The 27,779-nt window shown below is 51.9% G+C and overlaps 9 protein-coding genes across 9 annotated transcripts; 5 read left to right on the top strand and 4 right to left on the bottom strand.

Moving 5' to 3' along the window:
* Positions 1–392: 392 nt before the first annotated feature.
* Positions 393–4,034, bottom strand: PSV08DRAFT_204763 (Alpha/Beta hydrolase protein). Its single transcript, XM_014228348.2, has 5 exons — positions 3,902–4,034; positions 3,688–3,848; positions 3,250–3,581; positions 2,797–3,193; positions 393–2,191 (listed from the first exon to the last, which is right to left on the bottom strand). The coding sequence occupies exons 1-5, from the start codon at positions 3,970–3,972 to the stop codon at positions 534–536; spliced, it is 2,619 nt and encodes an 872-aa protein (XP_014083823.2). The 5' UTR covers positions 3,973–4,034; the 3' UTR covers positions 393–533.
* A 279-nt stretch (positions 4,035–4,313) lies between these two features.
* PSV08DRAFT_308584 (uncharacterized protein) lies at positions 4,314–5,439 on the bottom strand. Its single transcript, XM_014228347.2, has one exon. The coding sequence runs from the start codon at positions 5,214–5,216 to the stop codon at positions 4,326–4,328; it is 891 nt and encodes a 296-aa protein (XP_014083822.1). The 5' UTR covers positions 5,217–5,439; the 3' UTR covers positions 4,314–4,325.
* Positions 5,440–5,791: 352 nt separating this feature from the next.
* Positions 5,792–7,342, top strand: PSV08DRAFT_363275 (Threonyl/alanyl tRNA synthetase). Its single transcript, XM_014228346.1, has one exon. It carries the CDS (start codon positions 5,813–5,815, stop codon positions 7,154–7,156), a length of 1,344 nt encoding a protein of 447 aa, XP_014083821.1. The 5' UTR covers positions 5,792–5,812; the 3' UTR covers positions 7,157–7,342.
* Positions 7,343–7,411: 69 nt separating this feature from the next.
* PSV08DRAFT_248551 (glycoside hydrolase) lies at positions 7,412–8,607 on the bottom strand (the record flags this gene model as incomplete). Its single annotated transcript, XM_014228345.1, has 4 exons — positions 7,412–7,453; positions 7,509–8,049; positions 8,114–8,339; positions 8,397–8,607. The coding sequence occupies 4 exons, from the start codon at positions 8,605–8,607 to the stop codon at positions 7,412–7,414; spliced, it is 1,020 nt and encodes a 339-aa protein (XP_014083820.1).
* A 2,890-nt stretch (positions 8,608–11,497) lies between these two features.
* On the top strand, positions 11,498–13,312 carry PSV08DRAFT_392440 (glycosyltransferase family 2 protein; the record flags this gene model as incomplete). Its single annotated transcript, XM_014228344.2, has 1 exon — positions 11,498–13,312. One exon carries the CDS (start codon positions 11,498–11,500, stop codon positions 13,232–13,234), a length of 1,737 nt encoding a protein of 578 aa, XP_014083819.2. The 3' UTR covers positions 13,235–13,312.
* Positions 13,313–19,247: 5,935 nt separating this feature from the next.
* On the top strand, positions 19,248–21,836 carry PSV08DRAFT_308563 (uncharacterized protein). The gene is made up of 4 exons (XM_066092644.1): positions 19,248–19,509; positions 19,616–20,151; positions 20,439–21,377; positions 21,440–21,836. Exons 2-4 carry the CDS (start codon positions 19,683–19,685, stop codon positions 21,505–21,507), a joined length of 1,476 nt encoding a protein of 491 aa, XP_065948910.1. The 5' UTR covers positions 19,248–19,509; positions 19,616–19,682; the 3' UTR covers positions 21,508–21,836.
* Positions 21,631–22,293, top strand: PSV08DRAFT_308554 (uncharacterized protein). Its single transcript, XM_066092643.1, has one exon. It carries the CDS (start codon positions 21,665–21,667, stop codon positions 21,923–21,925), a length of 261 nt encoding a protein of 86 aa, XP_065948909.1. The 5' UTR covers positions 21,631–21,664; the 3' UTR covers positions 21,926–22,293.
* A 262-nt stretch (positions 22,294–22,555) lies between these two features.
* On the top strand, positions 22,556–24,483 carry PSV08DRAFT_204759 (26S proteasome subunit RPN7-domain-containing protein). Its single transcript, XM_014228339.2, has 4 exons — positions 22,556–22,658; positions 22,712–22,756; positions 22,813–23,093; positions 23,144–24,483. Exons 1-4 carry the CDS (start codon positions 22,589–22,591, stop codon positions 24,152–24,154), a joined length of 1,407 nt encoding a protein of 468 aa, XP_014083814.1. The 5' UTR covers positions 22,556–22,588; the 3' UTR covers positions 24,155–24,483.
* A 550-nt stretch (positions 24,484–25,033) lies between these two features.
* PSV08DRAFT_402829 (uncharacterized protein) lies at positions 25,034–27,611 on the bottom strand (the record flags this gene model as incomplete). The annotated part of the gene is made up of 2 exons (XM_014228338.1): positions 25,034–26,173; positions 26,250–27,611. 2 exons carry the CDS (start codon positions 27,609–27,611, stop codon positions 25,034–25,036), a joined length of 2,502 nt encoding a protein of 833 aa, XP_014083813.1.
* Between the last annotated feature and the right edge of the window lie 168 nt (positions 27,612–27,779).

Here is a 27,779-nt window from a genome sequence, read left to right as displayed (position 1 = left end):
TCCAGCTCAATACGCCAGACGTACTACAGACGGCTAGATTTTAGAACAAAGAGATAAGACAGTTTAGAAGAGCCAATAGGACCGCCAGAGTGGCTGAAGGGTAGAGCGTGTTTAAATATTAGCAAAAAATGATATTACATATCAAGTAACATAAGATGTGGTGTTGTACCTACGATGATCCATAGGATAAAGAGATCTGTGGCTGGTGCGAGGACATTTAGAGCACTGGTTCTGATAGTCAGCCGAAGGAAAGAAGATTGCCAACACTAAGGTCTACTTCTCTCGTGTTGTGAGGATGCTCATAGAATTGGACTAGGAGTTTGGATAGTAGTGATGACTAGTAACTGACGTGGCACATCTGAGCAGGATAGCAAGAAAAGTGAAGAAGTGAAAAAGACATCGTCAATATAGAGAAAGATCCAGATATCGAGATTTCAATAGATACATTCATCTCAAGCAATATTACCCTCTTTTTTCTCTAAACCCCCATTATTACCATTACCCAGCACCCTCTCTCATCCCATCCAATCACTCTAGACATGCCTCCTCCTCGCCCACTCACTCAAATACTCCCTCCCCTCCAACCTCCACGTATCACTCTCCACATAACTCCCATTCTGTCCCCTGCCCTTCGCTTGTATCACCAAATCAAGCCCATCCTCGCTGTCACCATAGTGCGGCCAATTCGGCAATCCCTCGCCATTCGGATCGCCATTCGCAACAAACCTGATCCACTGCGCGCTCACCTCGTCGCTAAGCGCCTTGTACTCTGGCCACGGACCATAGAAGCGCGGGTTGTTAAAAACGAACGCAACTTCGGTAAAGTGCGCAACACCCATGAATGCTTCTGCGTTGCCACCCTCGTCAGAGGTGGGGTCGTTCAGCCACGGGAGAGTGTTGAAGCGATAAATGTATGTTGGAGCGTACTTGGCGTATTCACGGGCGTCTGCTAGGCGAGGCGCATGATAAAAGACATCGCCTAGTATCGCGGCTATGCGCTTGTACTGGAGGCCTTTCTCTGCGAAGGTCTCGACGCCTGTGTTGAGGGGTATGCCTTTTGTTGGGTCGTTGGGATAGAGTTCCAGGATGCGCTTGACGACTTTGTCCGGGAAATCGAAGCCGGTGCTGTTGAGGAGATAGGCGTAGATATCCTCGTCGGTGTTGATAACACCATCGGAGGGCGCGTTGTCGGTTCCCTCGTCCGAGTTGGTACCGTACAAATGAGGGATATGGGCGAAGCGACCGGAGGCGAGTAGCTCGGTAGGGTAGGCGGGCATGACGTCGCCATCTACGACTGGGTACCAGCTTGGGCTGTAATTGGGAGCTGCAAGCACAGGAAATATTTCATCGTATGACAGTGTACGCAGACAAGCCAGTGTGTCAGCTTCTTCCGAGCAGTTTGCCTTGTTGACAATGTCATTGTAAATGGGCTGGTACCAGTCCGTGCCGTTATACCAGGCTGTTGCTGCAGAGCCGGATTCCTGGATACTGCGGTGGAAGAGACCATCTGTTTGACCACCATATGACATAACCAACTGTCCAACTGCAAAACTTCCAGCTGACTCGCCCCAGATGGTGACGGCATTTTTGTCACCTCCAAAAGCCTCAATGTTCTCCGAGATCCATGCAAGAGCCTTTCGCATGTCTCGCAACGCAAGGTTGGTTTGACCAGCACCTTGAATCTCTTGTGAGTAAAGCAGGCCCCAGGCACCCTTGCGGTAGTTGATGCTAGCTCCAATAATGGGCTGGCCGATCTCTACACTCCTTTGAACAATGTACGACAGATTGTAGTTTGGCAAATCCGTAGAGCCGATTTGGTAACTTCCACCGTGAATCCATACCGCAATTGGCAGCTTAGACTGCTCCTGTAGGGAGAGACCTGCTGGGCGCACAATGTTGATGCTTAGGCAGTTCTCGCTCATGATGAGGCTGCTGTTCATTGAATCCGGACATGTATCGCCATAGGCCGTAGCGGGGTGTGTGCCGTTCCATGTAGCGTTCAGAGACTGTGGCACTCGGAAACGATTCTGACCTCCAGTATCCTGTGCGTACGGAACACCTAGAAAGACATCCTGGTTGAAGGATGGAAGGTGCAAGCCTTCGTATGTACCGTTTAGCACTGTGACAGTAGGACCAATAGCCCATGCTGTCGTTGCCAAAAGAAAAGTTGCAAGTGTCCGCATTGTCCCAGCTCTTGGAATGAAAACCACGACGTTGACTCACAAACACCAGTGATGTTTGTTGGAAACAGTACGGCGCGAGGTGGGTGCAAAGAGGAACCGTTCTCCAGCTTCTCCATAGCAGCGAGCCGAACGCTAGTGGGAATAAGGCGCCCTAAGCCCTGAGTAAGGACCCTTGTATTGTGGTATGACGTTCGTCCCCTTTTGTGATAAAAGTCCACTTCGAGAGCGATAAGCGGAGGTGTACCTCGGTAGTCAGGGATGATACGGAAGGTAGACCTTAACCTTGCATGACGGCACTCCATCCAAAAGTCCGCTCGACGGTGTCGGGTACGTGCGACAGTGACTTGATTGGTGCCAGCATCCCAACCGACAGACCCCACACAATATTGTGATGCTTCCTACATAAGTACTCCGGCCATTACACGGCCCTATCATGGGACGCCTGAAAGAGACATGCATGTCAACCTGAAAACTTCTTCAGTCTTGCCTCAGAAAATCTTAGATAGAAAGCTATGCCTTTTCTTTGCTGGTTGATCTACAATTTGTGCTGTCGCGAGCTGTGGTAGAGGATGCAGCATATCTCCTGGTAACTCAACCGGCACTGCCGACACACCATAATGCGGTTCCTTGCTTGGGAGTGAGATATTCTGAACTGTGCTTTGCTGGATATGTTGATTGTGCTGGTATAACGAAGCATTGTGGATTGAAGGGGATTCGTGAATAGTCATCGGCGATTGAGGGGTGCTAAAGGCACCATTCAACTGTGGTTGAAGATGAGGCTGCAGCTGAGGTCTTTGCATATGTCCATATGCATATTGTGGTATCTGTGGTTGAGGTGAAGGTGCCGTGCTGGTGTGGTGCTGGTGCACGCGCTGAGAATTCCAGAGGCTGAAAACCTCGTTCATGAGAATCGACCATTCTGGAGGTCCTCCCAGGAAGTTGTACTTGACAGATCCGTCCTGGAATGCGATGAAATAGTGGTCTTGGTGATACGGCGAGATGGCGACATACTAGTTTATGTTAGGGTTGCCTCCATACAATCGGGAGAGCATGACCAAATACTTACGATGATAGCTCCTGGTGCAGCATCTATTATGATCTTATTCAGTGTGTTGTAATGGCCATGGAAATCCCATGCTATACGCCGATCAGGATACATGACGAACCATGCATTCTTCACTCCGAGACTGACACAGGTGGGCGTATCATGTGATTTTCGGAGTTTATCCTCGAGATCTGAAGGTATGCCAGCCCATATTGACCCTCTTCCTTGGGCGCAAGCAAAGTAGCTGAAGTTCTGGCCAAAGGTGATGAAGCACGAGCGGGCGGCATTCGGGAACGATTTCGACCATCGCGCAAGGTCAGGATAGTTGACGTCAAAGTAGGTTTGAGAAAAAACTATGTTTGATTAGCGCAATATCAAAGAGGTGTATAATGTCTAAAGTAACACAGGCCGCTGTTCTCATGCATCCGACTACTGCGGGGCTGGGGCCTAATCACTCACATTGCTTGTCCTCTCCGTCCAATGTCTTGCACCCTACGTACCACACTGGCTCTTGAGTGTTTACATGAGGTGCGAGAGCAAGGCAATAAGGGCTAGCAATCCTCCAAGCAGGGCTCATGGAGCTGTTGAATAACTGACGAAGTGTGGGCGGTATTTCATGACTGTGCGCTGTCAATCATCTAGCCTCGTCCAGTTTGCACTGCAAGAAGCTCACAATTTCCATGTTTGAGGACAGTCGAAAAAGATGCTATTTCGCGGACCGAAGACGAAGGAAATGTTTGACATATTTTTCAGGCTGTGTGCAATACTGGAAATGGTGGAAGAGAGCGAGTACAAAAGTTGCGGTTGCCAGCGCGTCGCGAGGCGCCCAAGAAAGTGGCGCCTTAGGGCCTTGCGGACGTGGAGAGTCGGTCACCAACGGTACGGCTGAGAGCTGTCACCGGTCACAAGGGCTATACGAGAAATCCGCTTGAGTCGTGTTTTCTGATACATTGCTGAAAAAAACCTTAGTATTGGGAAATTTCCAATCAACAGCAGAGATATTGAGAGAAACATAACTAGGGAATCGAGTGGGAGCAGTTTCAAGTTGTGAGCGTTTTGGTCGTCAGAGAACAGAGGAGCAACGGTTCAAGGCGTCATTATTGATTCACGAGATTTTGTACTGCTGGCTCCTTTTCTTTTACAACTGGTATCTCCTCTTCATATATCTCCCTTACGCGTGCACTTGGAAATGCCTTACGCAGCGTTTCGCCCATGTAGCGAACGCCCCAGTCTTCCGCTTGCCTGTGCCCAACACAAACTACCGACATGCCCAGTACTTTCGCAGCTTCCAACCCACTAGCCCGGGGTTGCCCAGTCAGATACAGCAGATGCCTGGCGTCTTCATCCCGTGCTATCCATCCACGCTCTTGTGCCATCTGAAACACACGATGCACTTCGCCCTCGTTAAAGGCATTCATGATGGCGACGAAGCGTATTTCGTCCGATAAACCTGCATGCGCCAGTTCGGAAATGCCAAATTGTTCTCGGATCTGAATCAGGAGCTCCTGCAGAGGCACAGTGATTTGACCAATGACTCCAATCCTTCTCTCTGGATCTCCTTTATAGCCTTGGACACAGAGGCAATCCCCTGTGTCTATGCCCAACCTTTGTGCCAGCGCTGTATTCCATCCTACCGTCATTACTTCATCGAAGGAAGTATGACTTGAGAGAACAAGAGTACCTTTGCGCACGCTGCGTCGATCGAGATTGAAGGGCCGGTGTAGAAAGCAGAGGGTGCGCAGTGGTCGTGGATAGATCTGCGCCGCAAAGCCCGCATTGTTGTCGTCGGATGGGTAGCCAATCAAAGAGTAAACTCGTGGAGTTGGCGTTACGCTCAATACAATCTGCTCAACTATCGCAGTCTCTGCATCGTAGCGAGGGTTTCGAGGGACGTGGTACAGTCGCTGGACGTCGTTTTCCTTGAGCGGTAGAATCGTTTCGACGAAGCGCGTTACAGCCGCATGCGTGATCTTCTTCGGTCTTGACATTGAAGAGTGGGAATTCAGTCTGTTCGTTAGTGGGGATCAAAGATGTTCTTTCGCCATCTTTGTGACTTTTGGCTTCAAGTACGTCATGATCGCATCTCAACCGTGAAGCATTGAAAATCTAGGCCTACAATTCATCCGTCGCTTTACAAACCACTAGATATGCGCCGGAACGTCAAGCGCGCATGCTTTTATTACATGGTGAGTTGTGTGTGGGTTTGAGAAGAAGTCCAAAAGGTTCTGTGTCTGTCGAGAGGACTGATTGGCATCGCCACTCCCGGCATCGTGCCGTGCCCGGACAGCACGGGCCTAGTGTGAGGGTTGCTTTCTCTCCCAAATCATCGTCGCTTCGTAGTGCATGCAGTCTTGAGAGTATGGTGCTCTTGAAAAAACTACGTTTTGAAATAGACTTCCCTGCGCTGTAAGCCTAGGCAATTCGATCATCCATGAATGTAGTCATCACTTTGACTAAGTGCACTTGCATTGCTTCCCGCGGCTTCTCCATCTTTCGATCTAAACTCCGGCCATCATCCAGTCATACTACCTCATTGATACTGCCTCGTCGCTCTTTGTATCTCGATTCGCACAGAATACCAAAGATGGGCGCCACAACTGCTTCTGCTCCGGCCATTGTTGGTGCGCTCCAATGCCAGAAAAATTCTTATCTTCAAACACTCGAGACACAAGTGGTGTCGTGTGAAGAGTTCGTGCCCCCAAAAACATCGCAGCAAAACGGCAAGTCCAAAACCAAGAAGTCGACGGATCCAACCAAAGCCCTCGAGAATGGAGATGCGACAACAAGCAAGACCTGGTTGATTGAGCTCGCGGACTCGGTCCTTTTCCCTGAAGGCGGTGGTCAGCACACTGATCATGGCGTTCTTGTGCCTTTGGAAGGTGAAAGCAAAGCGGAAATACCAATACGAAGTATTCAGCGCCATGGTCTCCGCTGTATACACTTTTCCCCTACTCCCCTCACACCTGGTACATCTGTACGCCAGACCGTCGACTTTGACCGACGTTGGGATCTCATGCAACAGCACACTGGCCAGCACCTCCTCTCCGCTGTCATGGATGGCATGGATTTGCCTACCCTAGGATGGAGCATGGGTCAGCCCGGGGAGATGAACTATGTCGAGTTACCACGCAAACCAACCGATGAAGAAATGCAGACGATACAAAAGGACTGCAATGCAAGGATTAGGGAAAGTATGCCGATTACAGTAGAGACGCCTGAGGGAAAAGGAAGTGACAGTCTTCCTGAAGATTACGATCGAGAAAAGGGCGTGGTGCGGTTCATTAAGATTGGAGACATGGACTACAACGCCTGCTGTGGAACCCATCTTCAAAACTCTTCGCACATCAATCTAATACTTCTGCATCACACGCAATCAGTGCGAGGTACAAATTGTCGGTTGTTCTTCACAGCAGGCGATCGCGCGATCAAACTGGCCACAGAATCCATTGCAGGCCTTCGCTCCATTGCCGTCTCGCTATCTTCAGGCTCGGCACCAGCCGATGTGGCAGCCGGTGTGCAAAGAATCGCCGATCAGGTCTCTGAAGGAAGAAAAAAGGAGAAGAAGCTACTCGCTGAGATCGCTTCATTTCAAGGCGAACGCATCAAGAATCGTCTTCAGGACCATGAAGCCGCATTCCTGCACCGCGCAAGTGAGGGACTGGATTTCATCAATCTCGTCCTTTCCGAGATCAAAGATTCAGTCAAGGATCGAGATGCCGTCGTAGTTTTATCTACAGGTGAAGTCAGGAGCTCAGGATCGCTCGTCATTTTCGGCAAGCCGGAGTTGGTGGAGAAGATGGCGGCAAAGGTCAAGGAGGTTGTGAGCACAGTCAAGGGCGGAGGCAAAGGCGAAAAGTGGCAAGGCAAGGTCACAGAGTGGCAAAAGGGTGAGATTGAGGCGCTTGAAAAGATGCTGAATGAGCGATAGATTCTATAGAAAGGAGAATAGAGGGTATATGAAGCGATTGATCCAAGGGAATAGAGCATAGATAGGAAATACAAGGTAGATATCGGGCAACATCTGTGATGTGTCTCTCCTCTAGCGCATCACACCCTACGTCGAAGAAGTAAATACATAGAAGAAAGGGAAGAAGAATATAGTCAGAGAACGAAAAAAGGAAGGTTGACGCGTGCAAGATATGATGCATGCATAACCGGATGCACAAGACGACAACTCTCAAGTCTAAACACTGTAGACCTTGACCGAGTTGATGAGCCAGTACGACTATCCAAAGTCAGCATAACGATTCCCCTTTCAAACACTTCACAATGCAACTCACCTCCGAAAAGTTCTGCGGCTGGCCCGCAACATACGCCACACAACTCGGATTAACCTGCGCACAAGTCGTCGACCCCCAAACACCGCCTGCCCAATCCCCACAAAACGTAACATCAAAGACGATATTCAAATCTCGAAACTTGGCATCGAAATCGCATCCATTGTTTCCGAAATTGGCAATTGGGGTGCCCCAAGTCGAGGGGTCAGGACTCCCGCTCCTGATGTTGGCGGGGACGTTGCGAGTAGCAAAATACCAGACTTTGACGCCGGAGCTGGTCCAGAGGGTGGCGTAGACGCCGCCGCCATTGGCGTTGAAGGGCGTGCCGAAGGAGACGGGGTTGTCGGCTTGGATGCCGCAGCCGTTGAAGCCGCCGTCGGCGCCGCAGTCGCCTGCGAGACGACGACCTGTTTCGCCGCCGGGACCGATGGAGGGATTGCAACCAGGGGATGTATGCAGGGTTACTTGGTTAGAGCTTGAGAGGTGGACGCCTTCGTAGATGTCGATTTCGCCTTGGTTGGGCCAGTTGGGACCGACCATCCAACTGTGGGGGATTGAGTGTTAGTAAGGTGTGAGATGGGGAGGGGGGGTGTGGAAAGGGGACGTACAAGGCGGGCCAAGAGCCACATGCACTACCGGGAACATGGGCAAAATCTGCAATGACGAGAGCGTGGTTGTACGCTGTCTTGCTTTGTATTCTGACACTCCTTCTTCCCGGACCGTTGGGGTCGAGGGTAGATGTGGAGTCTACGCCCATGTATACCTGATTATTCTGCGTCTTGAATAGTCCATATTGTTGTGCTTGTTGTAAAGTGACATAGTCGACGAAGCCATCTGCATCCTCAGGTTAGAAATTAAAACTCATAGACACTGGAGTGAAGTGATACATACGCGTGGGATCAGCGATATCTTCAAAGTTGAACTTGCTCGCCCAGTTACTAGCGTCATACGTATCGATCAGGCTGTATGACGCCGCAGCACTGAAGTCTGAAGAAGACACAATCGTCGAGTTTCCATGTGTCCAGGAACCAGGTCCAGCAGGGAGTGCGGTAACACCGCGCCAAAGCAACGGTGCCGAAACGAAGAGAGACTTCAGAGACATGAGTGGCAGTTATTCGTATCCAAGTAGCAAGAACAAAAATCCTAGAAAATGCAATCAAACAGATGGTAGCAAAAAAAACCTCAATCCTGAAAAAACCGGTCCCATCTATCCAACTTATACATTTCACAACCCTCCTCATCACACACCCAAAGCCTCCCTATGCGCGCCCCACTCCCACCACGACCTCATCTCAGACCCATCCAGGTCTGCTGGGCTGCTCCACCCGCCCATCGCTAACGGCCATGTACGTTGGAAGCAGAAAAGACAAAGCCCATAGCGTGACCAGCGTGACCAGCACTCCTTCACCATCTCCACGCGCCGATTGGCCTGAGGACCTCAAATTAGGAAATCAAAGCCTTGCACCGTTACAACGTCCATCTACGTAAAAAAAAAAATGGGGCTAATGGGTCAAAGAGACAGAGAGTGAGAGAAGGCACAGGGTCTGTAATCGGTCGCGCGGAAATAAGTCCTAGTTGGAGCAAGTCTCGCGGATTCAAAGGGCACGCAGGGTCGCTGCCCCCTTCAACGTGGGCATGCCGCATGATGAGAAATGAGCAATGGACCAAGGGGGGAGGGCGTGAGAGCCCTCGTGGTTGATGTTAGTAGTAAGTAAGAAAAGTAGTAGCTGGGGCGGTTAGTTGGTTGGTTGGTTGGCCAGTCAGTGAGTTAGGGGTGACGTTAGCATGTGTGTTTTGATGATTTTAGTTAAGTGCAGGGTGAAAGAAAAGGGCATTTTGGTCTTCTTGCACTTGTGAGTGGTGGAGGCATGTCGCCTTGTTCATCTAAAAAGCCGAGTCTTGGGCTCCGCGGATCGTGGCGTGATGCGGCGAACTGTGGGCTAGGGGAAATGAAACAGCGTATGTAGTCTACTAAGAACATGGGGGGGAGTGCGCTTGAGTCATGTGTAGGGCAGACTGGTTAATGGAGGGGGAAGGTTGAAGGGCGGCCTTCCGTTTTGGGACTGATGGTTTTGGTCGGTTTGGTATTCATCTCCGTGTTATCATGTTGACTTGTGACTGTCTATGTGTTTGCACCTTCCTTGTATAAAGGGCTTGTTCCTTGGGACCTTTTTATGCCCAAGGAACTAACTGGGTATTTTTTCGCTATGCAAGAGTCGCAAGTCAAGGGAAGACAGCAGCCGACTGTTCACGCTCGTTGTATTGCGCTAACCCCGCAATTTTTCTACCCCCATGGTCCGCGCATCTGATGCTCGCTGGTCACACTACCACTGGTCTCTCGACGCCCCACAGAATTACTGCAGTGAAAGCGTCATAACCCCGGATTCTCGCTGCATGCGCAGCTCTCGCGTGGTTCGGAGTTGCATTGCTCGGGCTGATGAGAATGCGACCAAGGGCGCCTGGACGACTTAGACTCCTGTCACACAACGCCCACCGCTACAGAAGAGCTTGGAATGTGGCATTATCGGTATAATGTTGTTAGTCAAGCGGAGGCTAGTGAGTAAGCCAGTGATACTAGTTTTAAAGAAGAGGGAGGAGGAAGATAGTGGAATTCATCGCGCGCCAACGGCGGCGTCGTACTAAAGCGCTAAGCGGGGCAACTATACCGATATCTTGTCGTCTTCCCTGGGTATAAAGTGCGTGGATAGCCCATGTTGGTTTGTTTAATTGTAGGTGCTGGTAAGGACACCTTGATTCAGGGTTTCACCTCCTGATATATTGTACAACCTAAGGTGTCTAGTTTGAGATAGTATGTCTCAATAGGACAGAGAAAGTCGACATTCTACGACGAGAAATATTGGATGTAATACACTATCCTCTCTGTAACTTCTCCAAACGCTGTGAGCCTACAAATGACCTGATGTCGGTGGTTTTCAGTCAGTCATTCAAAATGTACTTTTGTTCCGCGTACTTACTAGTCTACTTGAAGCAAAGACAACGATGCTAAAACCTTTTTCACGTCACTTCCAAGGATATCCTTGTCAATAGAAACTGCACATGAGACACTATGTCTATGTAGTGACCACAAGTTCTTCAACCAACAGACATCGCACCTCAATGGCGAGACTGCAATGCCAAAGAAACTTTATCAATCAGAATTCCGTGCATATTAATCATGGGTACTAGGAAGCGACATGACTGGATTTGCCATCGCATAGTGATCTATCAAACATTCAAAGTTATATTTTGTACTCGGACCTTTTTGTACCACCAATATGCAAACGTTTTTCTCGAGTTCGTTGTCGAGTACATTCATCAGCAACGTGCTACCAACTCTCAAGGTTCCCGGGGATTTTCTTCATAATTCTTGATCGACACCTAGCAATCAAAATACCATTTCCTTACAAAAGGCGGTAGATGCATGAATCTAAGTTCACCATACGACAAAATGGTCGTCACAAAATGAAAAATCGTACATCCCTAAATCAGTTAGAAAATGTACTCAAGATTAGCTACACATCGATCCAATCCAAAAATCCCTATCAACATAGCCATGTCTCTCTTCTCAACCAGTCCCCCGCCCTTTCAATTCCCTTCTGCGCTGTCAACACAACACAATGTCCACTCTCACCAATCCACTGCGCCCACCTCTCACTTCTTCACAACACCACCGGAATTTTCTGTCCACCCCAACACCTGTACCACCACAACGTCCCCCCAAATCTTCACAACGTCCCACATTATGCTCGTACAACCCGCATAGTCACAAACGCTCACTCGACTCACACCGTCCCTGCCGTTTGCACAATGCCTTTTTCAAGAAGGTATATCAAAGGTTCCTAGAATAACGAAAGAATCTCTCTCTCTCTATCACAACAACCCAAGCTAACCAAAGAAAGTGGTTACTTCAATCAACAAAATCAAGACACAAAGTCGCAAGAGAAATCTCCAACAAAACTTTCTTCCTTCGAAAAGAAGCCAGAGAAAAAAAAATGTCTCTTCAACCAGGTATGAAGCACTTCATCGTAACCTTCACCACCATCCCCGTCCTCTGGCTCTGGTGGCTCTCCACCTTGCCCAACGCACCCTCCCTCGCCGTGAACGCAGTCTGGAACTACAACCCCTCGGACCCCGGCACGTTTCTTGCAACCTGCCTTGTCCTCACCATGGCACTCTGGATCTTGCACCTCGTTCTGACGATGAAAGCTCGACTGGAGCCCGTCTCGGCCTCCATCGTTTTCGGCCTCTTATTCCACATGGTCCCCGCTCTCTGCCTCCTCGCCGCCATTCTGAAGTCGAAGATCGCACAGGATAGGCAGATGGTATGGTTCAGCGCGCTGATGGCGCTGCGCTACTGGCGTACGCTTGTTGCTGTTTTCTTCTGGATGCAGTACAAGCCTTCGATGCACCGCGCTCGTTACGGCAAAGCAAAACACACAGCTGAGGACTGTACGATTGTCGTCGCTACGGTTGGTCCGGGCCAGAACCTTGAGCTGTTTACACGCATGGTTGAAGGCATTCTGGCCAACAAGCCAAAACGCGTCGTGTTTTCTACACCCGAGGCGGGTATTGCGGATATTGTGCGGCCGATTGTGCTGGAGATCCAGAAGGTGTTCGAGGAGCGTAGGGTGGTTGGTGGGAAGAAAGAGATGGATGGGCACTACGGCACCACTGAGATTGTTGTGACTGGTGGAGCTAACAAGAAGGATAAGCGGACGCAGACGGCCGAGGGGATCAAGTTGGTTGAGACGAAGATTATGGTCATGGTTGATGACAGTGCAGTGTGGACCCCAAAGTTCCTTGAGGCTACGCTTCCGGCTTTTCAGGATGACAAGGTAGGGTTTGTGGGTACGCGCAAGTGGGTTGAGCGGTTGTCACTGCCTGAGTATGATTCCGAGCTCAACTGGTATCAGAATATGGCTGCGCGATATCGTGCTGGTTTCTGGAATACCATTGGGGCATTGTATCTCGTGCGTCACAACTTCGAGATTCGCGCTTCGAACACTGCGGATGGAGGCGTCTTTTGCGTCTCTGGTCGTACCAGCTTGATCTTGTCTAGGATAGTCAAGGACGAAGAGTTTGTGGAAAAGTTCCTCAATGAGTACATTTGGTCGTTTCCTAGCCTTGGTGTTGAGGGCGTTGGCCCGCTCAAGGCTGATGACGACAACTTTATCACGCGCTGGGTCATCAAGCATGGCATGGACGTCAAGATTCAATATACCGAAGATGCGACCATGACCACTCAGCTGGGACGTATGGACAACTTCAAGTTTGTGGACCAGTGCATGCGCTGGAGCCGTACGACTATCCGACAGAACCCTATCGCCTTGTTCGTCGACCTGACTGTGTGGTGGAAGTGGCCCATCTCTGTCTGGATGGTGTACTTTCCGTGGATGTACAATGTCGCTCTTTTCTGGGATGCACTGGCAGTCTGGACATTTACCACTACCACGTTCTTTCATGACTCTTCAGCCCAGTACTACTGGTTGGGTCTTCTGATCTCTTTCATCTGGATGTCAAAGCTAACCAAGACGATCCCGTGGTTCATGCATAGGCAGAACCGTTCAGACTTCTTCTGGTACTTCTTCCCCATCCCGGCTTACCCTCTGTTTGCGTATGCTCACTCCATTATCAAGATCTACACTGTCGCAACCTTCTGGGTCAACGACTGGGCTGGCCGTACTCAAGATGAGAAGCAGCCAGAGTTGGATGGCATTAAGGCCAAGTAGGGTTATCGGGCTAGACCAAGGTAGGATGACTGTCTTATCTTTCGACTTGGATTACGCTCTTTAGGAATTGGTCCAGAACAGGCTTGCAAGTGGCTAGCCACCTCTTTCTCCTTTGCTATTTTTCGTGGCAGGTGACTAGAGACGTTTATTACGGCCGAGTCATGAGCGACTGATTCCACCGGGGCGACTAACATCTAGAACCTCGAATTGAACATGTTGTTTTCCCGGGCGTGGGAAGGGGACTGCATGGTATTTCCTTTGGCGTTGGTTGGTTGTATTTTCGATACCCATGGGCAGTATCTGGAGAAAGGCCTGGCTAGAGTAGATCAGTCGGTCTAGATTTCCATAGATGGTGTTTGTTTCTTTTCAAATGCCGAAACAGGGTTTTTCACTCACCACCCCCGTTCATTGCATGATGTGTTAATGCTGTGGCTATGTCTAGATGCGTGATAATTTGGCATAGTTGATTCTTGGGATAAGTAACCAATGATGAGCATGAAATCAAGTGTTGTACATAGCGATCGAGATGTAAATAGTAACGTCATCTCGTTTGAGAGAAATGGCGATGAATTGCAGAAATGACATGATGACTTTTGATCCATTCCGAGACAGTCCATAAAAAGGCCGCGGTCAGTACATGGTTGAAGATATTGGTGTAGATTGAGCCTACAGCGGGTGGTGTGTTCCCTGTGCGCAAGGTATCGCATTCGTGTTCGCGTTCGCGCTAATTTGTTATTTGGGTCATATTGCAGGCAGTGCGTCGATGGACTGGTGAATATGCACTCTGGATGCACTTTGGATGCGCTTTGAATGTGGAGATATTAAAATCTCCTGCAGCACCTCCAAGTGGCCACAGGGTGGGTAATGTCGTCCAAATAGAGTACTGTCTAAGAGGATATGGCTTTGGGGTACTAGGGCCACCTGCCCCATCCGTACTTTCTCCGCATGAGCTGAGGACAGTTCGGACCCGACAAGATGGATACGTCTGAATTCATCTGCGACTACACAGCACTCTGAAATTTTCCGTCTCACTCTGCATCTAATATTGGGGGTTTTCGCGAGAAAACAAGGAGCAAGGGAGAGGCGCCTTCGCATCGGGCCACTTCCCCTCATTGCATTCCCACGACATTACAGCATGGCATGGCTGCCTGACTGACACAGTGCGTGACCACCGGATTCACCCACGCAGTTGGCCCCCAAGCCAGACGCGGAGGACCACGTCGGCGCCACTCTTGAAATAGTGCCATGTTGGGCAAAACCTTACAGGATAGGCGCCAAATCAACACGTCCACGCTGCATGGTCGCCAACCAAGGATCGCGATATTGCGGGAATGCTCCTAAACACCCCGGCCCTGAAGGAAAAAGCAATTCTTATCACCAGCTTCCGGTATGGTGCAGACGGGAGTGGATGTCGAGTTGCCGCCCGATACATGGGGGAGAGACTGGGGTAAGCGAAGATTGGGGGCCAGAATCCAAAAGACACGATATGGGCAAGGCATGTGCCGGGCTCGGCGCAAGCCCTTGTACGCCTCCCTGTCGTCCAAGCCCGTAGGAGTGTTTTAGAAAGGGCAAAAGCAGAGCCGTCAGTTGAAGCCAATATCACAGATGGAGGCCACGGAGGCGATGGAGAGCCCAAGTGCAGACAAAGACATGTTTGCTTTGTGCTCGCTTGCCAGTTGGTCCTGACATGGCAGGGTCTGGTCGGCCCCGGGCCCGGACCCGGCGCGTCCATGGTGTCGCAAGTCCGCGGCCATGGGTGACGGTACCTTGTAGGCTAGCCTCTGGGGATGAGACAGCGCTCCCTTGCAACGCACGCCAGCGAGCAGATATGGTTTCGGTACCACAAGAATGGGCAAGCTTTAGCGATCGCAGTCGAGGCAGAGCCTAAGTGTGTATGTTTGCATGCACAGTAGCTATGTACATACGTATACACATACGTGTAGATGTACCAGCGCCTTTGGCGGCCCTTGCAGCTACGGGCGGTGCTTGGATACTTAGGCTTGCCAGCGTTAGGGCACTGCTCCGGGAAGTTTCATCAGAAGAGGCATGTTTGCGAATCCGAACTCTGATTGCGAGGCCGGCGTCGATCGCGGTTGGATGCTTCCTAGAGGTGAGTGCAAGTGCATGGGTGCGTCATCTTCCTTGCCATGTGTCGACCCGGGCCACCTCAGTGTGTGTAGTAGAGTGTGCAAGCAGTGAGTGTGTGCGTGTGCTCTCGCCTCGCCTGGGCATTGGTGCGCGTGCGGGGCGAAAGGGGGGATTGGCCACATGATGAGGCTCTGTCGAAGACATGGCTAGAGAGATGGGTGGTTAGTGATGCAGGCAGATGGGCGTGGGAGGGGGCAGCCAAAGTCGTACGTTTGTCGTGCGTGCTTGTCCACGCTTAGCCCTTCATATGTCTCGCAGCCATGGTGTCGCTCCGCTCATGGGGCGCGGGAAGGATCAGCGACCCATTTGGCCGGGTCTTGCTCTCCCTCTTCTGGGTCGGTGGCTTGGCTGCGGGGTCACTTGCTTTAGGCGAGCCCGAAACCGACCACCAAACTCTGGCCCATCGGCCCATCCACACTCACGGTGAGCCGACGCAACGGCCGTCGATAACTAATCTGGCGTCTCTGTAAGCCCGCAACGGCCATTCGCTAGCCACTAGCCTGAGTCTGAGTCTCATCGCCCCTCTGCTCCATCGCATTCGTTACCGCTGCAGTCATGCCAAAAATGGCTCTCCAAGCTCGCACAAATGCACGAGGCCGTGAGAGAAAGAGGGGGTACAGCGCCATCGCCATCGAGCCAGCCAGCAATCGAGCCCAAGGTCATGGACCGGCTGTCGTTCCCCCCCTCGGATCGTTCGCGTCGCATGAGCCCAGATGGTGGTTACTGCTTGACGCTCGGTGCCAAACTGCTGGTATTCTCCTAGCAGGCATCACTTGCTGATCACCCGTCCAGGTGGCTTTGAACGGCCCATGTGTCTAAAGGTACACACCACCATAACCACCTCCACCACCATCAACTGTTCAGAAACGGGCGGCCACAGAGTGATCTTAGCACTCCTCCCCGTTATAGGCGACGCCCTTGCCAAATCCGACCCAATCAATCGCTGACCAGCGCGAAGCCAACACCGGCCGCCCTTGAGAACGATAATGAGAACGAAATCAGACCATTGGAGCCATTTTAGTGCCGATTACACACGTACGGCTATTACTACTGCTCTGCCCAGCCTCTATGGGCGTCCTGAATCTTGGGGCCCATGCAAGCATGACTTGATGGAGCTTAAATCCCCTTTTGGGGGGAGGGAGGGCAAGATGAAGGTTGTTGCCACGATCGCCTGTCTCGACACTGCTGGCAGCGGCAAAAGCCGCTTCGCCTAAATACATGCGCAACAGACGTGCACACCCACATCACAGCCGCTATGACCGCCTGCGCCCTTGATCTTCGTTCGTATGGACTTGTATAGAGTACGTTCAAACTCTGTCAACTTGCAACACGTCACGGGCCGCACGGCTACCTGCACACTGGCGCATGCGATTATCATCACTCAATCTATATTTTCAAGATGCCATGTTCAACACAGACACAAATGACTTGACTTACGCACCCTGGCGGTACGTAGCGCCATTGCTGTCGGTCCTTTTCTCTGCAGGTGCAGCTTCACAGCAAGCAGGGCCAATGCCAGTCACGGAGCGATCTGGACTACTGCCACAGTCTGGGGCGGAGCGTCCCATGTCCTGTTGGGTCATTCACACACACACACACACAAACATGCTCAGGGAGCACCGACCCTTGATCCCTGAGGGGCCTAGAGCATGCACCCATCTCACCGGGTGCTGCAGTAAAAGACTGGCAACAAGAGTGCCTGTGGCGGTGCACAATTACAGCACTGAGACAAGCTGTCTTTCTCCTGCAGTAGTTTCATTGCGCCCTTGGCCTCTGACTGCACGATCACGATACTGGCGTTGGCGTGGCCGGATTACAGTATCGATTGCGTACAGGAAATCAAACGACCCCACGGACATTGCATCCTGCGGGCCGCAGGACCAAAATAGTTCGTTGTCTTGCATATCACCAGTCACAGACCGATGGCATTGGAGTTGGACCAACTACCCGGCAGCATGCACAAACCCAAAACTGTCCTGGTACACTGCCTCATTACCGCATCGACTGCGACAGTGATTTCGTAGACTAAAATAGTCTGGATTAGGGAAGTGGTGCGATTCGATCGTCGGGCTCATCATGGCGGCACAAATGTTGCGATAAGCGTGCCCTTTGCACGCCGCCTGGAGTACCTGTCATGGAGCAGCAACAGCACCAGCGCCAGCACCAACAACAACAACAAAGTTGCGTATTGAGTTGCGACGCTGACGAATTTTTTTGAGCCGACGGGCCCATGGTTAAGAAGTAAGCAATTAAGTAAATAACAGAAGTAGCGAGATGGAGCGCGAGTGGAGCAGGGGTGCAAGATTGGATTGTCCATATGCATCGGGTACGGTAACACAGTCAATAATCATGCGCAGTTGTACGTGGTATGCTCCAGGAGGGTATACTCGGTAGGCGTGCTGGTTCCAGAAGAGCCTGTGGTTCGCGGGTTGAACAACCTTATCCACCGCGTCGGGTCATGGGCGTTCAGGGACCAGGCGAAGCAGGTCGGGTTGCTTCGCTGACTGTCGAGATTACTTATGCGTGGACATGGTACGGAACGTGAGGTCCGTGTGTGACAGGCAGGATGGCCTCGGTAGCCTGAGATGGCGAGAATTAAGGCGTGGGAGGGCACAGAGCGAAGGGCGACCTGGCAGGACGCACTGAGGGAGATTGGTACGGCGACCATACACCCCACATGCAGGCCGTCTGATACTCTAACCGGGACAAGGCGGGGTGTAATTACCTGCCATGTTCGCATCCAAATCATGTGCAAGTCACCGTCACATGGGGTGGGATCCAGCAGACGGCGACGTCTCGTGCATATACCCCCTCTCGTCTAACAAACGACAGCAGGCTGGCAGGCTGGCAGCCAGGCTGTGATTATTCAGAAGGACGGATCACGCCACGTAGCACACAGTGTAGGTGTGTAGCCTCGCATTGTGCTCACCGCGAGGGCCAGAGAGTCGTTGTGGACGAGGATGCATTGCAACATGTGCTGGTGCTACTACTGCATCAGCGAGTCCCACCAACGACAATGATACCGTAGGAAACGCGGTGAAGTCAGCACGCTGCGATGTCTGCCAGAGGGACCGCCAGACGGGGGGGTGCACCGGGGGGTGAAGGGGGGCAGGGCAGGCGCTGCGCCTGCTGAGCCCCACGAGCAGACTCGCTAAGCTGCCCCGTTGCAGGCAATGCTCGGGCACTCCAAAGGACCGGTAAAATTAGCAGCACCACGACGGGCCAATCAGCACCCCGCATCTTGCACAGCCGCTCACCAGCCACAGATCTTGACCACCGCGAACCGGGCAGAGCGAGACGGCCGCCAATGACATGCGCTCCTGACGCCAGGCCTGTGGAATGGCAGCCCATGGCTTCATGCCTCCCATGGCTCCCCGACTGGAGCGGTCATCTAGCGTACGCTTTGCTTCAGGGCCCATCCCTAATCCGCTTGTCTTTGCCAAAAGCAGCCTGGACGCTCCCGCCCTCTGCATGCCTACTCGCTGGCGCTGCTCTGCCCCTCGTTACTTTCGGTATGGCCTGCTCACCAGGTGGCCCGACTCGCGCGGACGGGGGTCGGGCACACCGCGACTGCTGCCAGCCTAGCCTACCACAAAGCGGTCGGGGCGCGCGATCGAGGCGGGGAGCAGAATGGACGGCGGCCGGTAACTTGTGCCTTCTTTTATTTTTCTTAGCGTGGCCTGACTGCTCCAAAACAGCCACCTCATGCTAGAGGCCCAGGCGCCCGTAGGGCAGCATACCTTCGGGGCAGGGGTGGGCCATGCCGCCCTGGTGGCTTCGTGCACTCCATCCCGCTGGGGGCCACTTTGGTCCTGTCTCTGGCCTCGTGTATAAACCGACTTCGCCCCCGAGGCATCGTTCCTCCAGTCCCAGGCCTCTGATCAACAGTACCCATTTCTTTGTTGAGATCTCTCCGACGCCCTGGTTTGCCTTGCTCAACCACTCCCGCTCCCGCTTCAGGACTTATCCCTCGCTTCTTCGGCTAGCCTCAGGCTCCTCGACGGGACTACGTGCTGTCACTCCCGTAGCCGGAAACAGTACAGGATCGGCAAAAAGCATCGACGATACTCACACATCGCCGACCCATACGTCAAGTCGACACATTGATCGACACTCTCTTGACGAGGGTAAGCTTTCCCCTGCTGGTCCCTCTAATTTGCGCGACCAACCCAAACCGCGGCGATCCTGATTGCTCGAACTCCGTGCTTATGCTGACCCTGTCTGGGCAAATAGGCATCAAGCTGCTCCTCCATCTGTAGCCTTTCCATTTCCTATTGCCTCACATACTGCATCCTCCATCATGGTCGACTACGCCCCATACACGCCTGGCATGGCTCACGACTTTGAGCTCTACTCTCACTCTCAGGAACAGCACATTGACTACCAACAAAGTCAATCCTTCATGCCTGTCTCAACATTTGGTATGGACCACACCTTCACCGCACCCTTTGACCAGATGGCTCCTCTTGCAGACGCTCCAAGGCTGCAAGACCTCCAGTTCCACTACGACGCCATCGCGCAAGGTGTCAAGCCATCATATCAGTACCAGACACCAGCAGGATCCCCTCACTCAATATCAAACTCTTTTCACGAGATGCCACCTGTCTTGTCAGCATCATCAGAGTCTGGTGCTTCCGTATCTTCATCTGCCGTGGGCTCCCCATCACTTGTACCCCAATTCACCGAGCCATGGAACCCAATGCCCATGGGGGGACTCACATCTGGTTTTGAGTACTCAGGCATGGTAGCGAACGACAAGTCGTATGTGGGTAAGTCACTGGTTTCTTCCATAGCCGCTTCTTCCTTTTCTTCGTCTTCTTCTGTTCCATCTCCAAACCCAAAGCAAAATGTCTTCAAAACACCTGTCACTCCAGCCTCGGCGACTCGGTCTACTGCGAGGTCGAACTCTTTTCTTAGTCACAAAACCTATCCACGCAACTCTCCGCCAGTCCATTCTTCTTCTGTTACATCAGTGCCACGTTTTTCTCCATTCTTTCCATCTTGTTGGTCACCTTCCATTTCAAGAGACTCTTAGAGACTAACGTGCTGCAAGCAGATCCTAATCTCATTCAGCCTTTTGCGTTTGCTCCTCAGAGCCCTTATCCTGAGATCAGGACTACACCTTCTCCTTACTTCCCAGTCATTGAGCAACCACCATCTCCAGCCCTGTCGCAGTTCTCTTCATATAGCCAACGACCAGGCTCCGCACGGATCAAGAAGTCCAGCGCTAGCCCATACCTCCACACTCAACAATACCACCCTTACCCCAAGTACAACGGCCAACGACGAAGCTCAGTCAACTCCCTCCACTCACAAAACTCTGGCACAAGCCGCAAGAGCTCTAGCAGCTACGGTGTAGACGACGAGACACGGGAGAAGGGCATGTGCCCACTCCCAGAATGCGGACGTGTTTTCAAAGATCTAAAGGCACACATGCTCACCCACCAAAACGAGAGGCCCGAAAAGTGCCCAATCACCACTTGCGAGTACCACGTCAAGGGCTTCGCAAGGAAGTACGACAAAAACCGCCACACTCTCACCCACTACAAGGGCACCATGGTCTGTGGCTTCTGTCCAGGCAGTGGTTCAGCGGCTGAGAAGTCGTTCAACCGCGCCGATGTCTTCAAGAGGCATCTCACATCAGTTCATGCCGTTGAGCAAAACCCTCCCAACAGCCGCAAGAAGAGCTCCGCAAGCCGCAAGTCATTTGGCAGTTCGCAGCCTAGCGTTGCCGGCACTTGCTCCACTTGTTCAGTAACATTTGCCAACGCGCAAGAGTTCTATGAGCACTTGGACGACTGCGTGCTGCGCGTTGTGCAGCAAACCGACCCTACAGAGGCCATCAACCAGCGTCTGCTCACCTCTGTCGCGGAGGACAAGAATGTCACCGAGACGCTGGACCGAAATGGCCTGTCCAAGAGCATCGAGTACACGATCCCCAAGTATGAGGACGATGATGAGGACGACTTCGAAGAGGAGGAGGTAGACAACGATGACCAAGATGATGCTACTTGGGGCAGCCGCCACACCCGCTCAGGCAGGGGCGGCATCAAGTCCACCAAGTCGCATTGACAATCAACACATCCCCGAGGTGTCGGCGCAACGCAGCACGTCGGGGGTGGTAACAACCCAACCCAACACATTTCTTCTGCGCGCGTCACCAAGTCTAGTCCGCGCGCTGGCCTCACCTTCTCCAAAGGTGGTGTGGCCATTACTGGCGCCGGACGCAAAAAGCGCAAAAACTACCCCGTCTCTTGGGGCTGCGCTACCGACAAGATGAAGATGAAGAAACGCGTCTTGTGTGTGTATGACGGCCAACGCAGACTGTGGAAAGACGACATGATGCTTGACCAAGAGTTTGAAGTACGCATGAAGCTGCCTGATGGCAAGGCGTATGTCACAGACCTGGATGTGCAGACGCTCAACCGCGCTGAGGCGCTGCATGGTGCCACTGCTGAGGAGAGGGGCGCCTGGGTACCTGACAACATCATCTCAAGCGGTGCTCCATCCATGGAGACGATGCCGCTTGCGTGGACAGTGTAAAAGACGTGTTGGTTCAAACAACATTTAAATATTTGGTCTCTCTTCGATTGGAGCGTTTTTGAGCGATTCCTCGGTCCGTTTCTTTCTGGCGGACACCAAAGGATGCAAAGCGAACAAAAAAAGGTTACCTGGCAGGCATCATGGTTGACCCGTACACTGACACGGCTAATGACATGCGATGACGAAACTTTTCTGTTGTACCATCAAAGTATCTGTTTTCTTTTTTTCTTTTTTTTCTTATTCAACCGATACCACTGGGCTCTGCTCTTGTCTTGCTTTCTTCTTGGGGCTTGTTGGCGTTGACAAGGGAGAGGACAGAAGGGATTAATGAGTGGGTAAATATATGTGAACGAAAAGGGCATATCTGTACGTGGCTGGCCGCGAGAAGATGTAGTTTTCTCTGAATCCATATATCAATCCACTTAAGATAATTTCAAACACTGTTCAATGCTTGCAAATTGCCAGCTCGTGATAAAGCATGCCAGTCAAATGCAGCGAGGCAAAAGTGAAGGGAAGGGGACTGTGCTTAGTCATGGCGCAATGCGCCCCGCCGTGGGGAAGGCAGCAGCGACGGGGACAGCTTGGAGCTCCAACAATCAACTGCCCATCCGCCCGCTTTCCCGACGCCGCAGACACGACACACACAACACGACAACCAACATAATGGCGTCGAGTATTGAGCAGTCTCCCTTCTTCCAGCAGCAGAAGGCCAAGGGCGAAATCGTCGTCAAGGGTATGATGTCAACTAATACCCTGTCGTGGGGTATGCAGTGCTAAATGTGTTAGACCCTCCCAAGTTCGACCTGGAGTCGTATATCGCTAACTACACTGGTACGACTCTTGCACCATGAATCAGACACCCAGCTAGTACTCATGTATTCTGGTAGGTTATACGCGAATCGATCGCTTGTATCACATTGGTGCCCACTCCCCATACCTTGCTGTCGATGCATATCGCCTGGCTATTGCCGAAACAAAAAAAGGTAAGAACGTCGGGTTGTATACAAAATTAGTCGAAGATTTCAGCAGCATTGCTCCAGATGACTCTGCTGCCTTGGTGGACACAACTTGGGCGGAGAAGAAGACACGGGAAGTCCGTGAGGAGCATGACAGGTTGGAGCACGAGTTGAAGTCGTATAAGAACAACCTGATCAAGGAGAGCATACGGGTAAGTGGTCAGAGATATCGTTCCATAACTCTGGCTCTGACAAACCACAGATGGGCAATGAGGACCTCGGCCACTTCTACTATGACATTGGCGACTTCTCCAATGCACAGAAGGCATACATGAAGATGCGCGAGCATTGCACCTCACCGAAACACCTCGCCGATATGACCCTCCGCCTCGTGTTCGTCAGCATTGCACAAAAGTCATGGACAAACGTACTGGCAAACCTAGCAAAGTCAGAGGCCACGCAGGTCAAGGGTGAAGAGAAAGCCAAGCTGGAACCCATCATATCTGCATGCAGCGGCCTATGTCACATGGCAATGGGCAACTTTAGGGAGGCCGCAACGGCTTTTCTCAACACTTCGGCAGCGTACCTGACTGCGGAGCCCGCAGCATACATCAAGTGGCAGAAGGAGGTTATTTCACCAAATGACGTGGCAGTCTACGGTGGTCTCTGCGCTCTGGCATACATGGATCGCAGCGACCTGCAAAGCAAAGTTCTCGCAAACACTGAATTCCGCAATTTCTTGGAACTCGAACCGCACATCCGCCGCGCCATCAACCTCTTCTGCAACTCCAAGTACAGTGCTTGTCTCGAAGTACTCGAAGGCTACCGTAACGACTATCTCCTCGACGTGTATCTTTCCAAGATTCTGAAGACAATCTACAGTCGCATCCGGAACAAGAGTATTGTGCAATACTTCATTCCTTTCAGCTGTGTCACGCTCGACGAAATGGCTTCGAAATTCCCTGCAGCTGAAGGCAGAACGATTGAAGAAGATTTGGAAGAAATGATCAAGAACCACCAACTGGATGCACGGATAGATCTTGTCGACCGCTTACTCATTTGCCCCCCAAGAGACCCTCGCCACGAAGTACAAGAAGAGGCGCTCAAGATGGCAGAGTCGTACGACCATACCCTTCGCCTTCGATTGACACGGCTGAACATGTTGGCAGCCGGATTGGAAGTTCAGCCAAACAAGACAAACGACAAGTCAGCTTCTATGGGCAGTGGCATTGGCGATACGTTCCGGGGTCTGGGTTCCAAGATTGGCTTCTAGGAAGAGTCGGAAACCAAGAAAGATGACAAAGTGGTGGAAGATGGAGAGACTAGTGCGAACAAGACCACGCCAAAAGGGGAAAATGACAAAGTTGACCCAGAGGCTTAAGCGTATGAATAGTCATTAGCATTGCAGGGCGTTATTTTGGGGTGGTTCATTTTTACCAGAGGGTAATACAGCATGCGTTTAGGTTAGCGAAGCCCAGGCATATTCAAGCGGCATTCTGGCGTTGAGAGGGACGTATGACAAGGTACCTATTTCAATCTGGTATGGTTTGAAGAATTGTAATCATTGCTGTCCAGAATGAAAGAAGAGAAGTTTGACCGCTTGTTTCTTATCAAACACACGCATGACTGACTGAGAACTACAATTCATTCACCTTGACATTTATTAGGACTCAACTCATTTTGCAACATGTTCATCCCACAACCATACTTCAAATCTCACTTTTGAACCACCCCGCCTCCAAAAAAATTTCCCCGCATCAAGAAACCAAAAAAAAACTTCTGGGCCAATCAAAAGAAGAGCGACTTGAATAAATGACTGGGTATCTAAATCTTTTACACGCCAAATATTTCAAATTCGTATTCTGCTGCAAAATTCATAAACAACAACAAAAAAAGATAAGACAAGCTGGACGCCAACGTTATCCCTTGCACACACACACACACACACACACACACACACACACATAGAGAGAGAGAGAGAATGAGAAGTGAAAATCCAAAAGTTTTTGTCATCAAGATTACCATGATACTTTGATTCAAAGAAACCCCAAAGTTGAGAAGAAGAAGGAGGGGAGTGGAGGGAGAAGGGAAAGGGAGATCAATATAATCGATCCTGATTGAGTTAAAAAAACCCCACTCAAGTTTCCTTATTTTAGCCCCATTGCGCGTCATCAGCCTGTGCTTGCTGCTGCTGCTGAGAGTCCTGAGATTGTTGCTGTTGGTGCTGAGGCGCATTTTGATTTTGAAAGCCATAGTATGTAGAAGCAGGCCATGCGTAGTCATTTCTCACAAAAGGATTGTTTGGGTTGAGATTTGTTGCAGCAGAGGCTATTCCTTCGTTGGAAGAGAGCATTTCCTGGTTTGTTTGGTTCGAGGATTGTGGCTGGGCTTGCGCTGTTTGGACATTGTTGCTTTGCATTGGTATGCTGTTTTGTGGCATAAGTGCATTCTGGTTGGCCATGACGTTGACGGTATGCCCGTTCTGAGGTATTGGTCTGTTCAGAGTGCCATAAGGGGAGTGGTTAGAGTGGTTGGTTGCAAAGTAGTTTTGGGGTGTTTGGAGTTGAGAGGACTGAATCTGGTGTGCTTGGAGCTGTTGTTGTGTTGTCGTCATTGTCTGCGATGCCCCGATTTGGTTCTGCTGCTGCTGGCTCTGAAGACGTTGTTGTGGACGTTGCTGTGGGGATTGACTGCCAACCTTGTACAACAACTGCTGTGGAGGGCTGCCAATGCCACGCGACGAGCCTTGGTTGAGCTGCGATAGTTGCTGGCGATGGCTTGGCATGGTCTGTTGGCGTTGTGGGGTTTGCTGCTTCTGCTGTTGAGGAACTTGGGGCATTGTCTGGGACTGTGAGACCTGCGGGCGATGGCGAGGCTGAGGCTGCTGCTGAGACTGAGGTTGGGGTTGAGGCTGAGGCCGCATCTGCCGTGGTTGCTGCTGAACGTGTGACTGCTGCTGGACATGCGGTTGTTGTGGCTGGACATGAATTTGTTGCGACTGCGACCGTGGTCGAGGTGCAGTATGCGGTGCTTGCACTGGAGTGGTCGAGGAGCGCCTCTCCGTCTCGAACTCGCGTATCTTTGCTTTAGCTTCTTCCAACTCTCTCTTCAACCTTTCAAGCTCGGATTCGTTATTCGAAGCCTGGCCAGAGTGAGACGCTTGACGGGAGTGTGGAGTCGGCTCGGGAGGACCGCTAGGCGGACGTTGGTCCTCATCGGTCGCGGATTCTGGATAGAAGCATTCCCGGTTTTTGTTGATACACGTTTGACATATTGGCCGTGTGTTGTCGCACTGCAATCATGTCAATTCCGTAAAGCGTGGGTAGTAGGACGAGTGCCAACGTCTTCCACTCTTTTTGTAGACTTACCTTTGTCTTCTTTGTCTTGCATGCATTGCAACTAGTCCTGGGTCGCTTTCTTTGTGGTGTCTGCCCAATCTGAGGTTCAACATACAGTGTGTTTTGCGGGGCTGACGGATGCTCTTGTGCTGGCTGAGCAGGGCGAGGAGGAGCAGGTGGGGGCGGTGGAGGGGGAGGGGGAGGTGGTGCAGAGGATGTTGGCGCTATCTGTGAAGGCGCGTCTACTTGTATGAGCTCCAAAAGCGATCGAAGACTCTGAGCTCTTAGATCACTTTCGAGTGAAGTGTTGGACAACCTTGGAGGCTCTGGAAGAGATGGAGTTGGAGGCTTCTTTCTCTTCGTCTTGGGAACGTCCGGATCCTCGCTGCTCAGCTGTCTGGATCGAGTCGTGAGCCTGGCCAATGCCTCTGGATCATTCTCCTCGAGATACTTTCGCCGCTTGGAATCTTTGCGTGGGGGTGGTGCGCGCTCTTCGTATGTCTTATGAATGGGCACATGCTTGTAGAAGACATCAAGCGTCTGCTTGGAGGCCGAGAACTTGACAGACAGCACGCCCTTGCAGTCGTAGACAGGTTTGGTAGCACGCTTGCCCATCTTTGCGCCTTTGCCATTGGCAGCACGGTCCTTGTTGAGGAGCGAGTCGTTGCAGTAGTAGGAGAAGCGGAAGCTGTCATCCTCTCTGCTATTCCAGCAATTGTGGAAGCTGTAGCGGTACCCATCGATCTTTTGTATTGCATCGACGCAGCATTTTGCTATTGCCCTCTGCTTCCGCATCTTGTCCTTGGGGTCTGGCGTCGGCTGCAACGCTTCCGCGACAGTCAACTCGACCCTGAGCTCCACTTTCTTGGGCCCATTATTCGGTTCGACGGATTCGGCGAAGCTGGGCCGGGGTGCAAGAGTGGGGTCTGGGAGAGGCTGATATTGCGGAGGCCTGCCATATGGGGCAGACGGGTAGCTGGACGAGGCATGGGGTTGTTGTTGGTGGTGGTGGGGGAGGCGAGTCTGCTGTTGCTGTTGCTGTTGCTGTTGTTGCGGTGGCTGCTGTTGCTGCGACGGGGGCTGCTGAGATGACGGCTGTTGCTGGGACGGGCGGGATGTCGACGTGGATGAGGGTGGCGGGACTGAGAAACGGGTGCCTATCCAGAAGGAGAACTGGGCGTCTGTGTGCTCCGGGTCCTCTGGCGGGCTGCTGAGATAGTCGCGAACTGAGGCCTCGAAGCGGTCAAAGGTGGTGATGTTGGTGAAGGGCACCGTCTTGGCCTGCGCGTCTCTGGGCTGGCGGCCGCGCGCGAGCTGGACGGGGGCGGCGGGCCAGAGGGCTTGGTCGTTGGCATGGCGAAGACTCTGGGGTTGAGCATGGGACGATGCCATGTCAAGTGGAGTCCGGCCCGCGAGCCAGGTTCAAGGCACCTGTAAACACTACGTATCCCAAGGGTCAATACGGAGTTTTGGAAGTGGTACGGAAGGCCGTGCCAGCCTTGGCTTTCAGGCCATCCCCAAGCCTAGCTTGACGGTCACGGCGGGTTCGAGGACATGGAC

Source organism: Bipolaris maydis (genome assembly GCF_028858645.1).
Source record: "Bipolaris maydis strain C4 unplaced genomic scaffold PSV08scaffold_9, whole genome shotgun sequence".
NCBI lineage: Eukaryota > Fungi > Ascomycota > Dothideomycetes > Pleosporales > Pleosporaceae > Bipolaris > Bipolaris maydis.
The sequence above is the reverse complement of the archived record's forward strand: the minus strand, read 5'-3'. Positions and strand labels throughout refer to the sequence as shown.